This window comes from Hyperolius riggenbachi, chromosome 2 (genome assembly GCF_040937935.1).
Source record: "Hyperolius riggenbachi isolate aHypRig1 chromosome 2, aHypRig1.pri, whole genome shotgun sequence".
NCBI lineage: Eukaryota > Metazoa > Chordata > Amphibia > Anura > Hyperoliidae > Hyperolius > Hyperolius riggenbachi.
This window is the reverse complement of record NC_090647.1, coordinates 39,808,814-39,826,870: the sequence shown is the minus strand read 5'-3', so window position 1 is coordinate 39,826,870 and position 18,057 is coordinate 39,808,814. Positions and strand designations below refer to the sequence as shown.

At 46.4% G+C, this 18,057-nt stretch overlaps 2 protein-coding genes across 3 annotated transcripts in view; both read right to left on the bottom strand.

Annotated features, from left to right (window-relative positions):
* The window catches only part of LOC137545450 (ornithine decarboxylase-like), an 83,327-nt gene extending 70,823 nt beyond the window's left edge, over positions 1-12,504 (bottom strand). For both annotated transcript variants that reach the window (XM_068266673.1, XM_068266674.1), the window contains exon 1: positions 12,378-12,504. In XM_068266673.1, coding sequence (XP_068122774.1) covers positions 12,378-12,461 — 84 coding nt within the window. In that variant the 5' untranslated portion in view covers positions 12,462-12,504. The remainder of the gene's footprint in view (positions 1-12,377) is intronic.
* A 3,603-nt stretch (positions 12,505-16,107) lies between these two features.
* The window catches only part of LOC137545449 (ornithine decarboxylase-like), a 52,837-nt gene continuing 50,887 nt past the window's right edge, over positions 16,108-18,057 (bottom strand). Inside the window, exon 9 of the mRNA XM_068266672.1 lies at positions 16,108-16,697. Coding sequence (XP_068122773.1) covers positions 16,434-16,697 — 264 coding nt within the window. The 3' untranslated portion in view covers positions 16,108-16,433. The remainder of the gene's footprint in view (positions 16,698-18,057) is intronic.

Sequence of the window (18,057 nt, the reverse complement as noted above, 5' to 3'; positions counted from 1 at the left end):
GCCACTGTTCTTATTGTAAGTGACAGGAACATAGGAGAATAATTTATGGCTCATTTGACTCTGGAAGAAATGTACTTCTTATTTGTATGTGTTCAAAATTTTAAGATTTTTGCGACAGTTCCTCTTTAACCACTTCAGGACCACAGTGCTAAACACCCCTAAAGACCATGCTATTTCTGTCAAAATAGGCCACTGCAGCTTTAAGGCCAAGCTGCAGAGCCACACAGCACAGCACACTAGTGATCCCACCCCCCTTTCTCCCCACCGACAGAGCTCTCTGTTGGTGGGGTCTGATCGGTACCCCTGTTTCTTTTTTCTAAATATTTACCTTATTTTATTTTTATTAAATTTGGGTATTTATTTATTTATTTCCTCTTCCTCCCTCCCTCCCCCCAGCCGGCCAATCATGGCGATCGGCTGTCATAGGCTTCAGCCTATATAAGAGCTGATCGCTCTCTTGATCCTCAGGGGGACAGCCATGTCACACGGCTGTCCCCAGTACAGCGCTGCTGCAGATCGCATCGCTGTACTTAGTCTAAAGACGGCGGTTTGGTCGTCTAACAGTCTCCCGTTCGGAGACTGAAGGTGGGGCGGAGCTCCGCCCCTCAAGCAGGAGATGCACGCTTCCTGCTCGCGATCTCCTGCAGTAGCCGGCCCCAGGACTTGATGCCAATTGGCGTTAGGCGGTCCTGGGGCTGCCGCCACGGCCACGCCCATTGGCGTGAGGCGGTCTTTAGGTAGTTAAATACATTTTTATACGGTTTCTGAAGAAGTGGAAGTGCCTCAAAATGGCTGTTAGGCCACCACCTTTGTGCTTTGTGTATTAAGTCTGTACTGGTGATGGTTGCTGAAAAATTCCCTGAAGCAAAATGGATTGTTACCCCATCTGCTACTTCTGTTACTCTGGAAGGCGGGTTCTTCAAAACAGCACAAGAGAAGGCTTTTCTGCATCACTTTAGATGTGCAGATCTATATAGGATTACACAGAAGAGTGGCTTCTAGTGTCATGTAAGCACATCTAAGGGGATGCAGGAAGCCTTTTCCTCCCCTTCGTCTGCTTTAAAGTGAACCTTAAGTGAGAAAAAAAAAATTGAGTTTTACTCACCTGGGGCTTACCTCAGCCCCCTGCAGCTGATCGGTGCCCACGACGAGTCGCTCTGATGCTCCGGGTCCCGCTGGCGGCCACTTCCGGTTTCGCCATCAGGACCCGTCAGGCTGGGGAACGCGGCTGATACTACGCGTTCCCAGCCAAAATAGCACCCCTATGCGGCCATATGTCCGCATAGGCACCCGTATGCGGACATATGGCCGCATAGGGGTGCTATTTTGGCTGGGAACGCGTAGTATCAGCCGCGTTCCCCAGCCTGACGGGTCCTGACGGCGAAACCGGAAGTGGCCGCCAGCGGGACCCGGAGCATCAGAGCGACTCGTCGTGGGCACCGATCAGCTGCAGGGGGCTGAGGTAAGCCCCAGGTGAGTAAAACTCAATTTTTTTTTCTCACTTAAGGTTCACTTTAAAGGAGAACTGTAGTGAGAAGTATATGGAGGCTGCCATATTTATTTCCTTTTTTTTTTTCCATGTCCCCATCTCTGGTTCCCTTTAAGGAATCCAACAGGACGTTTTAATGCAGCGGCTCGTCGCTAAGTGGTTAAACGCTGTGACTTTCATGCTTTCCCGCTTTGCTGTATTCCTGCACATTATTTAACTGCTTTCTTTACCTGACAAGTTTCACTGAGTTAGGCATGCATTGAGTTAGGCATGCATATTGTGTGCAAGTACTTTGTCCACTAAATCAACACTGTCTAATCCTCTGTTAGCAAATGACACACTAACAGGTTTAGAGATGAGCGTAATGACTTAATTACGATTTCGCGAAATTTCGCGTAATTAGTGTAATTACGATTATGGCCGTAAGTACATAATCGTAATGAAGAAGGATTTCGCGAAATTCTGCGTAAGCGTAATTCTCACGTAATTTTCGCATTACAGTGGGTATCGCGAAATTACGTTTGCCTTGCATGCAACCGTTTGTAAGCGTAGTTACATAACGTAATTTCGCGATAGTTCATATTACTGTAAGCGTTAATTTTCGCGTAGTTTTCGCGTTACGGAATGCTGAGTTGTTTTCCGAGACTTGGAGAAGCCAAAAGTTCGGCGAATATCTTCGTGTTAATTTTCGCATTACGAGGAGTATCGCGAATTTACGTTCGCCTTGCATGCAAACGTTTGTACGAATATAGCAGTTAATTTCGAAATGTGGCCTTGTACTGTCTACATGTGCTATTTCGCATATAAAATTCGCCATATAGTGATATTTCGCATCAAAATTTGCCATACAGACGAAAACGCGAAAAAAAAATAAGCTAAATTTCGCGAACATTAAGCGAACCCGAAAATGGCATTTTCGCATCGAAAATCCCTTTGACGAAAATTTGTGACTAACCCTGCTAACAAGTAATTACGAAATTCGCGAAATTACGAAGAAATGCGAAATTACGGTATGGTTTAACGCGAAATTACGTTATGGACGAAACGCGAAATTACGCGTTGAAAATTACGCTTACGGTATTTTCAATTACGATTTTAATGGCAATTACGCTACCATAATAGCAAATTTCGCATGCGTAATTATTGTAATGCGAAATTTCGGCTCAACACTAAACAGGTTATATACAGGCTACAGCATGCATGGGCAGCGCACTCTTTTCCTATGCGGCGTACACTAAAGCGGACCTGAACACAGAACTTCCTCTCTTCTCTAAAAGATAAGCAGCAGCATAATAACCTTTAAAGAAAACCATTTCTTTGCTACAGCTGATACAAATCCTGCAATAAATCTGCAGTGTGTCTACTTCCTACTTTTATAGAAGTAGACACATTATGTGTTTACAAATTAGCGGCTCTGCTGAGGCAGCCAGCTGACACCGCTGAGGGATCAAATTACAGTTGTGATTAGTCACAAATGAGGGGGAATGGTTTGATAGGCTAAATTCTCTAAATACCTACGGGGGGCATTCCTCTATGCTTTTCCTTCTGCCATGTGCAAGAGTTCAGGTCCACTTTAACCTCTTGAGGACCGCCTAACGCCAATTGGCGTGCAGTCCTGGGGTCGGAAATTGCAGGAGATTGCGGGCGCCGATGCGCACGCATCTCCACATGACGGAGCGGAGCCATCGGTCCGCTAGGAGACTGTTCGATGGCGAAACCACGGCTTTTTACTCCGTACAGAGCTGCGATCTAAGGCAGCGCTGTACTGAGGACAGCCGTGTGACACAGCTGTCCCCCTGGTGGGCTCGGGGGTGATCCACTGTCATAGCTAAAGCCTAGGACAGCCGATCACCGTGATTGGCTGACAGGGGGTTTAAGGGAGGGGGTGTGTGTAAAATAAAAAAAAATATGCATTTTTATTTAAAAAATTATAAAATAAATATTGACAAAAAAAATTAACACTGGTGGAGCGATCAGACCCCACCAACAGATGGTGGGGAGAAAAGGGAGGGGTGTCTAAATCACTTGTGTGCTGACATGTGCAGGCCCTGCAGCGAGGCCTTGAAGCTGCAGTGGCCTATTTATTGAAAAATGGCCTGGTCTTTATTGGGGTTTAACACTGCGGTCCTCAAGTGGTTAAGTTGCTGTGTAAGCCATACTAGTATCTGTATGGACTTTCTCCTGGGTGTGCTGTGAGCTTCAGTATCTATATAACTCTGGTTTGTAAAGGTCTGTAAAGGTCACAAAGGGAATATTACCCTAACTACCGGTACTATGTACTGCAAGTTACGCTATAAGTGCGACCCGCATTACCCAACTAGCGTGACCGTTGCTAAGGTATTGCCTGCTACTAACGGGAACGCTTGTTAGTAACACACATTACCATAGCAACGGTTGCGCAAATAGCGCAACTGGTGGTATGCATTGCCTGTAGTAAGGTTAATATTACAGTGCGATGTCTGAACACTGCAATGTTACCACGTAAAGTAGTAGAAGGAAAAAACACAGAGAGATCCGGGAGCCCAATCTGGTGCAATAACGTTAGTATAACAGTGTATGGTATTAGATCTTAAGATATTATACTCACAAAAATGGGTTGCAGCAGAGGCAACCACTCGTATTCGCAAGTGGGGAAGTACCGTCCCCACTCGGCCTTTAGTTTCTGGATGGTCGCTGCTCCAAAAAGTGATTGTGAAATCGAGAGACTCGATTTCAATCTCCCCTCTACCAAAAAGGGGTATCTAAAATCTTGGCAACAAGTAGGAGGCGCCCGGGGTGAGGAGTATGTGATACACAATGTAATTAGGCTACTATAGGTACTCCACAGGGTAGGTCCAACGATATAAGTAATATAAAAAGTAGTCCTACCTTATGGATAAGAAATTTAGTCGAGATTCAATTTAGGCAGATCAATTTAATAAGAGCACTTTAGACAACGCGTTTCACGGCCTCAGCCGCTTCCTCAGGTCAATACAGTGCCTTTAGAAACAAATGGCAGCACTCAGATACAGACATAAATAATGACATAAAAACAACCCACATATAGTACATAACACAATAAAAAAAAAAAAATCATATTCAAGAATAATATTAGTCTCGCAGATAAAACTTTAAAAAAATGTGTACCTATAATGATACATTAAAATTTATAGAAATTCATAGTAAAAATATATTAAAATTCATATATATGTTTCCCTACATAACACTCTCTCCTCCACCTAATGAAACGGATAGGCATCCTGACGCCTCCATATGGTTTCACATAAGAAGCATTACCATGTACACATACATTGCTACCAAGCTAATCTCCATTAGGTCCTTATACATCTCTTATGGTTTATATATATATATCTATATATGAATTTTAATATATTTTTATGTATTTTTTCATGTACTTTTTTAAATTATATCCTAGAATGTATATGTATACATACATAGGGATAATATATGGGTCCTTTTATACATATATTGCCTCACACCCTCACCGCCATGGGACACTTGTAGGGGTGGTGAATATATGTAGTAGTGCATAATTTTTACTATGAATTTCTATAAATTTTAATGTATCATTATAGGTACACATTTTTTTAAAGTTTTACCTGCGAGACTAATATTCTTGAATATGATTTTTTTTTTTTTTATTGTGTTATGTACTATATGTGGGTTGTTTTTATGTCATTATTTATGTCTGTATCTGAGTGCTGCCATTTGTTTCTAAAGGCACTGTATTGACCTGAGGAAGCGGCTGAGGCCGTGAAACGCGTTGTCTAAAGTGCTCTTATTAAATTGATCTGCCTAAATTGAATCTCGACTAAATTTCTTATCCATAAGGTAGGACTACTTTTTATATTACTTATATCGTTGGACCTACCCTGTGGAGTACCTATAGTAGCCTAATTACATTGTGTATCACATACTCCTCACCCCGGGCGCCTCCTACTTGTTGCCAAAAAATGTTACCACGTCAACCTCATATAGCAGTGATGGCTAACCTTGGCACTCTAGCTGTGACAAAACTACAAATCCCATCATGCCTCTGCCTCCCCGAGTTATGCTTAGAGCTGTCAGAGTATTGCAATGCCTCATGGGACTTGTAGTTCCACCACAGCTGGAGTGCCAAGGTTAGCCATCACTACCATATAGCCTTTGTTCCAAACTGATCTTTTAAAAAGAGAGCTAAAGGATTTACAGCACCAGATGTGATTGATTTCAATGCTTTTGCCGTATGAACATATCATTCAAACATTGTTCTTTGTGCTATGTTTCAGCTTCAAAACTGTTATGCAAACTATTACTTGTATGATGGTGTAACGATTGGTGTCAGCACGCAGAGAGGATCTGATTATTGGTGATCTGCAGTATCACCAAGAATGCAGATGTATACCTGATTATTGATGATCTTCAGAATCACCGATAATACAGATATATCGCTAACCTCTGGACACCTATAGGTAGGTGCAGTGGCGTAGCTACAAACCTCTGGGCCCCGATGCGGAATCTGTATGAGGGCCCCCCCGCCACCCCTTTCCCCCCCCTATGAACACACACGCCAATTTACTAGCAACCTACTTTGATACACACACGCCAATTTACTAGTAACCCACTTTGATACACGCACGCACACACACACATACATTGTACACACACACACACACACACACATTGTACACACACACCCTGATACATACATAAGTTCTACTGTACATACTGGCGGTAGCAGAGATCAGCACATGCTGCAGCTAGTTTACTATCAATACAAAGAGTAATACCTTATACTGTACATACTGGAGACAGAAGAAATCAGTACATGCTGCAGCTAGTTTACCATCAATACAGAAACAGAGTAACAGCTTCTTCTGTACATACTGGAGGCAGCAGAGATCAGCACACACTGCAGATAGTTTATTATCAGTACAGGCCCAGAGTAACAGCTTATACTGTACATACTGGGGGCAGCAGGGATCAGCACACACTGTAGCTAGTTTACTATCAGTACAGGCACAGAACAGCTTATACTGTACATACTGGAGGTAGGAGAGGTCAGCAAGCACTGCAGCTAGTTTACTGTCATTACAGGCACAGAGGACAGGGCACGCATGCACACACACACACACACACACACAATTAGCTGGTGAGAAATCTGTGCAAATGAGGCAAAAAAATCTGAAAATAATGTTCTTTATTGTGGGTATTTAAAGAGAACCCGAGGTGGCTTTGTATAACGTTAGTGGGGCACAGAGGCTGGTTGGGCACACTAACACCAGCCTCTGTTGCCCCATCGTGTGTGTCAAAGACCCCCCTGCTCGCCGCTATCCTCCCCGCAGTGCGTCGCCAGCACAATGTTTACCCTAGCGCTGTCTGTCAGCGCCGCTCCCCCGCCTCCTCCGCATCGCCGCTACCCGCCCTCGTCCCTTCCCTCCAATCAGCGGGAGGGAAGGGACGAGGGCGGGTAGCGGCGATGCGGAGGAGGCGGGGGAGCGGCGCTGACAGACAGCGCTAGGGTAAACATTGTGCTGGCGACACGCTGCGTGTCGCCAGCATTGCGGGGGTATAGCGGCGAGCAGGGGGGTCTTTGACACACACCATGGGGCAACAGAGGCTGGTGTTAGTGTGCCCAACCAGCCTCTGTGCCCCACTAACGTTATACAAAGCCACCTCGGGTTCTCTTTAAAGGGATACTGTAGGGGGGTCGGGGGAAAATGAACTGAACTTACCCGGGGCTTCTAATGGTCCCCCGCAGACATCCTGTGTTGGCGCAGCCACTCACCGATGCTCCGGCCCCGCCTCCAGTTCACTTCTGGAATTTCTGACTTTAAAGTTAGAAAACCACTGTGCCTGCACGCCTGTGTCCTCGTTACCTGCTGATGTCACCAGGAGTGTACTGCGCAGACACACACTATACTGGGCCTGCGCTGTGCGCTCTTGGTGACATCAGCGGGAGCGAGGACACGGCAACGCAGGCGCAGTGGTTTTCAGACTTTAAAGTCTGAAATTCCAGAAGTGAACCGGAGGCGGGGCCGGAGCATCGGTGAGTGGCTGCGCCAACACAGGATGTCTGTGGGGGACCGTTAGAAGCCCCGGGTAAGTTCAACTCCTTTTCCCCTGACCCCCCTACAGTATCCCTTTAAGTAGTGCAACCTGTTTGTGCCCTGTAGAGGAATTTCCCAGATCAGATTTCTCCAGTGATTCAGTCCAACAGCATTTGCATTATTCAGCAGGGTATGACTGTCAGTTTACAGCACTGTAGTGTCAGCCTCTCCCAGACAGACTTCCGTGAATCTCCAACTCAGTCTCAAGTGGCATGACAACAGAGAACATTAGATAACACAATGAGCACTGCACAGTACAGACCAGACTTTGCTACATCTCTAGACTGAGGCTGACATGTCACAATAACAGGTGCATCTGCAATATTTCAGTAGACAATCTACCTGCTGCAGTGAAAATGGATCCTTTCTTCAGGCTGACAGTGGCATCCTCCTCCCTGTCATTTGACCTGCCCCTGCATCCTCCGTGTCCCGATGTGCTGCCTTCCTGGGCTGTGGGCTGCCTGGCTCAGCAGAGTCTACTCTCCCTTCCTGCTCCCCATCAGCCCGGGCTCCATTCAAACACTTCTGGGGGCGGAGCTACAGCTGTAGCATCAGAGCAGCAGGCGACAGGGAGAAGGGGCAGAGCGGCTTGTTACTACAAGCTACCTGGCCACTGCGATACATGGGGAGGACTAGAGAGCGGCTGCCATAGCAACAACAGACGCTGCATGAGGAGCAGAAAGCGGCTGCCATAATAACAGATGCTGACGGCCCGGGACACCGCTTCTGCTCAGCGCATCATGTGGCTTGAGGTTCGTGGCACAGTGAGGAGGGTCCGTAGCACGTGCTTCGGATCTTCAGGCCTAACAACGCCCCTGCGCGCTGCAATCCTCGTCCTCGCAAAAACATTTTATGCAAACAGGGAGGGGGGGCCCGGCGGCCGGGCCCCCCCTCAAGGCTTCAGGTCGGCGGGCCCCGTCGCGAATGCGACCTCTGCGACCTCCATTGCTACGCCCCTGGGTAGGTGAGTGTTTGGTGTAACAGTAGTACTTTGAGTAATGCACCTGCTGGGCAGGTGATCATAGGCAGTAAAGGAATACTGCTCTTGAGGGCACAGGAACCTTCCAGCAGCCTGAGACTCTCCAAGGTGTGGAGTCAGGCTGGAGGTAGGAAGGACCAGAGAATGAGTGACACCTGAAGGTGGATGTCACTATCTGATCTGGAGACTATCTCTTAAGAGGAGAGATAGCTCTCGAGATCTGACACGCCAGGTCGGCAACACACGGACACATAAGTACAAAGACAGAAGGCTGATTCGATATCCAACGCAAACAGGGTCTGGCAACGGAATATCAGATATGCGAGGTACCGAATCAGAGATCAAAGGGATAGTCAGGAAAGCAATATGTCATAACAGATATCAACAATGCCTAGTCTGGGTGTGAGGTCCTTGGTCTCTACACCCTGGAACTAGTCTGATGGATAACAGATAGATAACGCAAGTTCCCTAATCTGGGTGTGAGGTCCGTGGTCTCTACACCCTGGAACTAGTCTAAGCGAAAACAGAATAACAGTACAAGTAATCTGGCTCAGTGTGAATTCCCAGGTCCTCCTGGTTCAAACACACTGTTGGATCTGACTAAGGTCTGAGTGCTTCCACGTAGTGTTCGCAACGGCAGACAACTTGAGACTGGCCAGCAGTAACTATATATGGAGTAGTTCTCTCCAGCACCACCCCTAATTGATCAACCAATAGTAAGCTGCTCTGGAGTCAGCTGATCGGCGTGATCAGCTGATCTCTCCTTGCCCAGTATAAAAGAGTTCTACCTCTCGGCGCGCGCGCGTATTCCTAAGCCTGTGTGCACTAACAGACTCAGCCACACCAGACACACGCTGCCGCGTGCAAACCGCCACGCTGGACGCGGAACCAGCCGCCTTACTGTTACATGCGGCGGCTTCTCCGCGTTCTGCCCTGTTACCAGACGCAAAGAAAGCTTAATTGGTGGTGGAAAAAACAAGATATAGATCAATTAATTGTGATTATTAGTGATAAAGTTATTGGCGAATGAATGGGAGGTGAAAATTGCTCTGATACATAAGGTGCAAAATACCGCGGGCTGAAATGGTTAAGTGATCTGCAGTATACATTGTTTGCTGACCATTAAGGTACTGTGGACTTTTGTGATATTAGAACTGCATCTCCACACCCAGGGGCGCAGCCAGCGTACAGGCGAGCCATGCCCCCCCCTTCCCCCGCGCTTGGGGCCTCACACTAAGGGGGGGCCTTGCTCTGCTGCTGGTGGCTCCCCCCAGGTTCAGGCGTCAGGCAGAGCTGCAGGAGCCATGAGGGTATGCGCAGCGGCGGGGGAGCAGGCAGAGTGAAGTATAAACTCATCTGCCTCGATACTGCACGCAGCCTCTATCTTCTAGTGATGGGTCGTTCGCGAACGAGCCGGCTCTTTGAAGTGAATCAGAGGGGCCGATGCTCACTCTGAGAAGAGCCGATGCCTCAGCTGCCCCTTTTAGCTCTGCTTTGCTCCGTAATAAAGGGCGCTGAGGCATTCTGGGAGATGTAGTCTTCCTCTTGCAGCTTGTAGGAGTGTTTGGGGCGGAGCAGAGCAGTAGCAGAAGGGATTGCCTCAGTCAGAGAAGTAGTCTGGAGTTGGCATGGAGACGGGGGCGGGGCTTTTAATCCGATTCTGAGTGGTGTCTAGTGATATTCAATGAAGAGCCGATTGAGAGCCGTAAGAGCCGGCTCTTTAATGGGAGCCGATTCTCTGAGAAGAGCCGGAATTCCCATCACTACTATCTCCATCCTGTCCCGGTGTCTGTCGCTATAGTAACAGCACCCCCTGTGATGACATACCCGCATGTCATCACAGGGGGAGCTCTTACTGAAGCGATGGATGCTGGGACAGGATGAAGATAGAGGCTGCGTGCGCGGATCCAGGAAGACAAATTGAAACTTCACTCTGCCCGCTCCCCCCGCCCTATGTTGGAGACACCTACCTATCTAACTTATACTGGGGGCATTTACCTAACCTATACTGAGGGGTATCTACCTAACCTATACTGGGGGCATCTACCTATCTAACCTATACTGAGGGGTACCTACCTATCTAACCTATACTGGGGGCATTTACCTAACCTATACTGAGGGGTATCTACCTAACCTATACTGGGGGCATCTACCTATCTAACCTATACTGAGGGGTACCTACCTATCTAACCTATACTGGGGGCATCTACCTATCTAACTTATAGTGGGGGGCAGCTACCTATCTAACCTGTACTGGGGGCACCTACCTAATCTTACCTATACTGGGGGGCACCTACCTATCTAGCCTATACTGGGGGCATCTACCTATCTAACCTATACTGGGGGGCAGCTACCTCATCTAACCTATACTGGGGGGCAGCTACCTAATCTAACCTATACTGGGGGGCAGCTACCTATCTAAGCTATATGGGGGTACCTACCCATCTAACCTATACTGGGGCAAATATACTGGCTACCTATATTGGAGGCACCTACCTATTTAACCTATATGGGGGCACCTAACTATCTAACCTATACTGGACTACCTATACTGCAGTGCCTATAGCTAGCTACCTATACTGAGGGCACCACCTGTACCCCCTCTCATATGTTGGGCGGCACGGTGGTGTAGTGGTTAGCGCTCTCGTCTTGCACTACTGGGTCCCCGGTTTGAATCCCAGCCAGATCAATATCTGCCAAAAGTTTGTATGTTCTCCCCGTGTCTGCGTACGTTTCCTCCGGGAACTCTTTTTCTCCCACACCCCCAAAACATACAGATAAATGAATTGGCTTACCCCTAAATTGGCCCTAGACTACGATATAAACTTAATATAAACGATATAAACGATAAACTTCACGATATAGACATATGACTATGGTAGGGACTAGATTGTGAGCCCCATTGAGGGACAGTTAGTGACAAGACAATATACTATGTACAGCGCTGCGAAATATGTCAGCACTATATAAATACTTAAAATAAATAAACCGGGGACTACCGGTATTTTGCTAATATTTGGCTCCACCCACATCATGTTTTGGCCATGCCCATGCTTTGCGCGCCGCTTTGTTTTGTGGTGTGGCTACCAATTTTTTTCACCACGGCACACTTCGCACACCGCTTTTTTCATGGAGAGGGGCCTCAAGTTATGGACTGCTTGGGGATGGGGCCACCAAAACCTTAGCTGCACCCCTGTCCACACCTCCTGTCCCTGAAGCAGGTGGTTTCACACTTGGCTATTTTGTGCAACCCAGCAACTGCTAGACCTTGAACTACTTTTCCCCTTCCAAGTTGCTACAACTCAGAGGGGGAATAGTATTTTACACCACCAGGAATTTGAGCAGCAGCACAGTGAGTATCATTCGGCTCAACCTGAGCCCAACTCACCCGTGGTGTACTAATACATATGCTCCTACCCACCTTCTTCTCACCTCCAGTCCCACCTTCATCACACCTCCAGTCCCACCTTCACCACACCTCCTTGTCCTACCTTCACCATACCTCCTGCCCCACCTTCACCACACCTCCTGTCCCACCAGCCCTAAACTTCTCCACCACACCGCCTGCCCAACCTTCCTGTCCACACCTCCAGTCCTATACCACACCTCCTGCCCCACCTTCCTCTCACACCTCCAGTCCCACCTACACCACAAATCCTGGCCCACCTTCATCACATCTCCAGACCAACCTTCATCACACCCACATGGTGTCCAGGAACACATTTTATGAGGTTTTCTTCACTTACCCTCACAGTAAGGTGCTTTAAGTGTCAGAAATGTGATTAGCTTTAAACATGCAAGAATGCTGATTGTTACCTACATTTAAAGAAGATTTGATTGTCTCCTTCAGGAAGTTCAGAGCTGTTGTCCCGTCTTCCACCAGAGTCAGACTGCTGTCCCCCATCCTGCTCCAACTACTGTGGCATACAGCTCATTCCGTTCCACCGCTCAAAAGACTTTGTTCATTTGCATGCATTACACATAAGTATTTCAAAGGTCGAAACTTCCCTCATGTGATCTCTCAGCTGTTCTGTCAGCCGTGTCAGGCAGCAAAAAGTCTAGGGCCGGCCCTGGATACAGGTGGGGACATCAAACCTACAGAGGGACTTCGGAGTACTCGTTGACAAGTTAAATAATTGTATTTAAACACTTCGCATCCAGACCTTGTTTTCCCTTAATTTTGACATTTTAGCTATGTCCCTATTTAATCAGCTATAAGTTTATCCCTACTCACTACACCTAAATGATCTATGTATCGTTTTTTTCAGGACAAACTCTACTTTCATTGGCGGGTATTTTGTCTCTAGACCAAAAAAGTGTTCTATGCATTTTATTGGGGAAAAAAAGGGGGGGAAAAATGAAAGTATTTATCAACTCCAGTTTAAAAATAAAACGTGCCACAGCAGATAAAAACATGTCACCAGTATTATGTTCCCCAGTATAGATAGCAAAATGTGTCCCAAGTATCAGCCCCCCGCCCCCCCCCCCCGTATGGCCAGATGTGACCCGCTGTGTTTGGCACCTCCCAGTATAGACAGATGTGTCCCCAGGATTGCTGCCCCTCATAACCAAATGTGTCCCCAGGAATAGTGATCCCCCATTATAGCCAGATGTGCTCCTCAGGATTAGCGGGTGTACCCAGGATTACCACCCCCCTCCCCATTATAGCCAGATCTGCTCCCAGTATAAAATTCTACACCCAAAATTAGTATATTTTGCCCCTCTTATCTTTTCCCCCCCAGCTGCACATTTTACCCGCCACCAGGGGTCAACGCACCCCCATAATGGCCAGCCAGATGCCCCACCCCACACCCAGACAGCCCCCTTGGTGGCCAGATTGCTATAAAAAAATGATCAGAAAGCAGCCTGACTCACCTTATCTCGTTCCAGTGATCAGCCTGCAGCCCAAGCCTCTGATCCCCGCTCTGCACGCAGCCCTGTGATGCTGAATAGCCGGGTCCCGGCTTGATGACGTCATCAAGCCGGGAACCGGGTAACCGGCGTTACACGGCTGAGTTCAGAGCGGGGATCGGAGGCTCGGGCTGCAGGTTGATCACTGGAACCAGATAAGGTGAGTCAGGTTGCTTGCTAATCACCTTGTTTAGCCGATCTGGCCACTGAGGGGAGAGATGAAGGATCACCGCTGTTTGCTACAGCGGTGATCGTTCCTTCGCGCGCGGGGGGGGGGGGGTGAGGTTCTCCAATTGGCTACAAGGGACATGTTCCCTTTCACCAATTAGTATTGCAGCTGTCATCAATGCCGGGAGGTGCGCTCTGAAGCGCACCTGATTGGCTTGCAGCCCTGCTGTGCACAATCAGTATATCTACGTCATGGTGGCTTGGAGGGTGCCACAGATGACGTAGATATACTGTAGCAGTGGACAAAGTGGTTAATGCCAAGCAGCTGCAGCTAAAGCAAATACAAATTTGAGACATTAAAGGGAAAAAACAAAAAACAAAAAAAAACTCAGGATGCCATCATAATACTGCCATTGCTCAGCTATTTTGTGATGCCACATCTGGAATACAGAATTCAGTTTTTGGCACCAGGGGCTTAACTAGAAATCACTGGGCCACCCTGCAAGCTTTGGACGGGCCCTGCCCCAAAAACATAAATTGGAAAGGCAGCAAGGCAGGAGAATTATATATATATATATATATATATATATATATATATATATATATATATATATATATATATATACATATACATATATATATATATATATATATATATACATATATATATACATACACATATATATATATATATATATATATATATACATATATATATACATACATATATATACATATATATATATATATACATATATATATATATATACACATATATATATACACATATATATATATACATACACATATATATACATACACATATATATATACATATATATATATATATATATATATATATATATATATATATATATATATATATATATATATATATATATATATATATATATATATATATATATATATATATACATATACATACATATACATACATATACATACATACATATACATCTCCTGCCTTGCCAATGTATGTTTTTGGGGCATCCAAAGCTTGCAGGGTGGCCCAGTGACACACTGTATATAAAAAATACTTACAGTATAGGAGGCCTGGTATAGTTGCCCTAGTATAGGTGCTCCCAATATAAAGTAGCCAGGTATAGTTGCCCCCAATATAGGCAGCCAGGTATAATTGCCCCCAGTATAGGTGCCCCCTGTTTAAATAGCCAGGTTTAGGTGCCCCCAGTATAGGTAGCCTGGTATAGGTGACCTTTGTTTAGGTAGCCAGGTGTAGATGTCCCCAGTATAGCTAGCCAGGTATAGGTGCCCCTAGTATAAGTAGCCTGGACGGGGGGCAGCAAGCACACACAGCACACACAGCACACACAGCACACACAGCACACACAGCACACACAGCACACACAGCACACACAGCACACACAGCACACACAGCACACACAGCACACACAGCACACACAGCACACACTCCGCCAGTCCGCTAATCAGGAAGGAGTGAGCAGTGCAGACAGATAATACCTCAGAGCCATGGTTGGACTTACACGAATAGCTTTTAAGTGGGGAATGTTTGAATTCTCCGAGTACAATTCTCAAACAGCAAATATGTTCCATATATAGTTCTAAGCCAGTTTAGATGTTCAGTAGTAAGTTTATTACAAATAATAAAAATTTTTACTAATACAAGTCAGGGTTAGAGATAAAAATCCTATATAATAAAATCTGTGTCCAGTTCGTTCTGCACATGCACAGCGCAGCACGTGTCTCCTGATGGCTCCAGGCCTGGGACAGCTCCCGATTGGCTGTCTGGGCAGAGAGGGGCAGCCTAGTGCCTGGGAGAGCAGGGAGCGGACTGTGTACAAAGGGAGGCATAGCTGGATTTCAGGCAAAGCCACAACGGATATGGCCTAGGGCACCAGAAAGCAAGGGGTGAGCAGGGGGCTGGCACAGTCATGCAATCATGCTGCCAAACACATGAACCACAATTGGAATGGGGGGGGGAGGAAGGGCAGCTTACTGTCTGGGCAACTTGTAAGAGAGAAAGTGTGTGGTGAGTGCACACTATTAATCAGCGGCTATTCTCTGTGACATTCATAATGGCGGTGCAACATCCAGATTAATATTGAAAGTCCATCAGGCATAGGTAGTAGAGAAAAAGCTCCAGGAGCATTTCACCATAGCGTTTAAAACACAGCGTTTAGTAAAACAATTCATTGCAGCTATAAAAATACAAAAAAGATGATACTTATCTGGCACACGATGAGAGAACAGAGGCGCGGAGGATAGTCGACGGGCGTTTCGAGACAGAGATAGCCCTGAATTGGGGGCGAAACAGCCGTCGACTATCCTCCACGCCTCTGTTCTCTCATCGTGTGCCTGATAAGCATCATCTTTTTTGTATTTTTATAGCTGCAATGAATTGTTTTACTGAAGATTATTAAAAGCTGTGTTTTAAACGCAATGGTGATCTGCTCCTGGAGCTTTTTCTCTACTACCTAAGCTTACTGTCTGTGACCTGAGCCGTTATTCACTTCTTGGCTCTCGAGCCCAACTCCGGTCTTCGGCTAGCTCCAACCTAGCAGAACGGAGGCTGTTGCTTTTGGTCAGGGGGCGGCTGGTGAAAGTGGCCTGGGGTTGAAAAAAGTTCAAATCCAGCCCTGAAGGAAGGGAGGAGGGAGGGGGGAGGATTAGGGGGTAGAAGTGAAATGCTGCTGTGGGTTCCAGTGCCAGTTAACATGGACCTAAGGTCTAGTTTCATTATAAAATCATAAAACAAAAAACAACAACAACAACAACAACAACAACAAAAAAAAAGAGTCTATGGAGTGTTATTGCTCAGTTTGTGCCATTGTTCTTCCATTGATGACCACAAGGATTTGCTTATAAAGCAGAAGACAGGTGGGGGGAGGAATCCATTGAACACCGTGTATACAGAGACATAGTAAGCTCCCATGTTGGGGAAGAATATCCAATCTCCGACTTCTAATTCTGGAAGATAAACATTCTCCATGATGAGGTCCTTGTCGGTGCAGCTCGGACCCCACAGCGTGCTGGGGAAACACTCCGCAGAAGGCAGCCAGTCCTACGAAAGAAACAGGACAACACAGAATTAGTCTGATTTACTGTATTTATATGATGGCAACAGACTCAACAATGTATACATTACCTGAAGGGCCAATGAGCTTGATGTACAAAAGAGCGGTAATATTGCCGCACGTAGACAACAGCGTGTACCATGAGTTACACCATTCACGCTACCTGCAGTACTTGAGTAACGCTAGTTACTAACGGTTACGATACTCTAATACCCTGAATCCCTCTAATAGCATCACTCACAGTACACGCTGCTGGTGGTAAGGATGATCTCGTTTGTGCGAGGTCGGTGCAGGGCAACATTACAGCAGTTTTGTGCATCAAGCCCATTGGCTCTTATCCAATTAACTTTTTCTCCTGAGTTTTCTCCCAGGAGATCATTTCTCCTCTCATCTTAGGCCCTTTTCATACTTAAAGAGAACCAGAGATGAAGCACCCTCTTGTATTTTACCTTATAAATCAGTGGGAACATGACAGTAAACACCTAATCTGCCCTTTGTTTCATTGTTCTCTGTGTAATCTGACTGTTATCACCTCTGATAAGAATCCCCGACTGAGAAGTCAGGCTGCTCCGTCTAGCTTTGCTACAGAAAGATTATAGCTAAGTCTGTCTTCTGTGGTGTTATTTCAAGCCCAAGCCTGCCCCCTTGTGGCTTTGCTATAATGACTCAGCAATAATCATTCCCAGCAAAGCCAGATTTAATTGCTCAGTCTGGGATTCTTGTGACTGCTGATAACAGACACTTTTAGCAGTGAGGGTGAAACAGAGAGCATGGTAAGTGTTTTCTCTAATGTTCTTACTGATATACATGGTAAAATACACAAGGGTGCTTCGTCTCTGGTTCCCTTTAACCTGTTGCGTTGTGTCACAGTACTCTCTCCCACTCGCTTCAGGGGCAATAAAGGTCTATGACATGCTACAGTACCTGCGGTGCAAGGCAATGCAAAGAAAGTGGTCTAGCCGACACAGAAGCTCTGGCCTCCCCATTGAATATTGAGTTTTCCTTTTTTCATTGAAGTAAATCTGAGCTGAAGCTTGGGTCAAAACAGATAAACTAATCAAAGAGAGAAGCCTCTGGATCCTACAGAGGCTTCTTGGGTCCTCCTGGCTCCTGCCACTGCTCGTTGAACCCCCCCCCAGAAGATCCGAGCCATGCTTAGAGCATTAGTGTGTGAGGCACTGCGACGGCTGTGCAGGCACAGTACATCTATGCTCAAGCTTGAAGACGAGTGTGGTCCCGATCAGATTTCCCACAAGCCCTTGCTGGAAATCTTTGGAGCATCCATGAGTGGCAATGGGGGGCACCATGGGTAGCTGCTACAGGATCCAATGGCTAGTGATGAGCCTA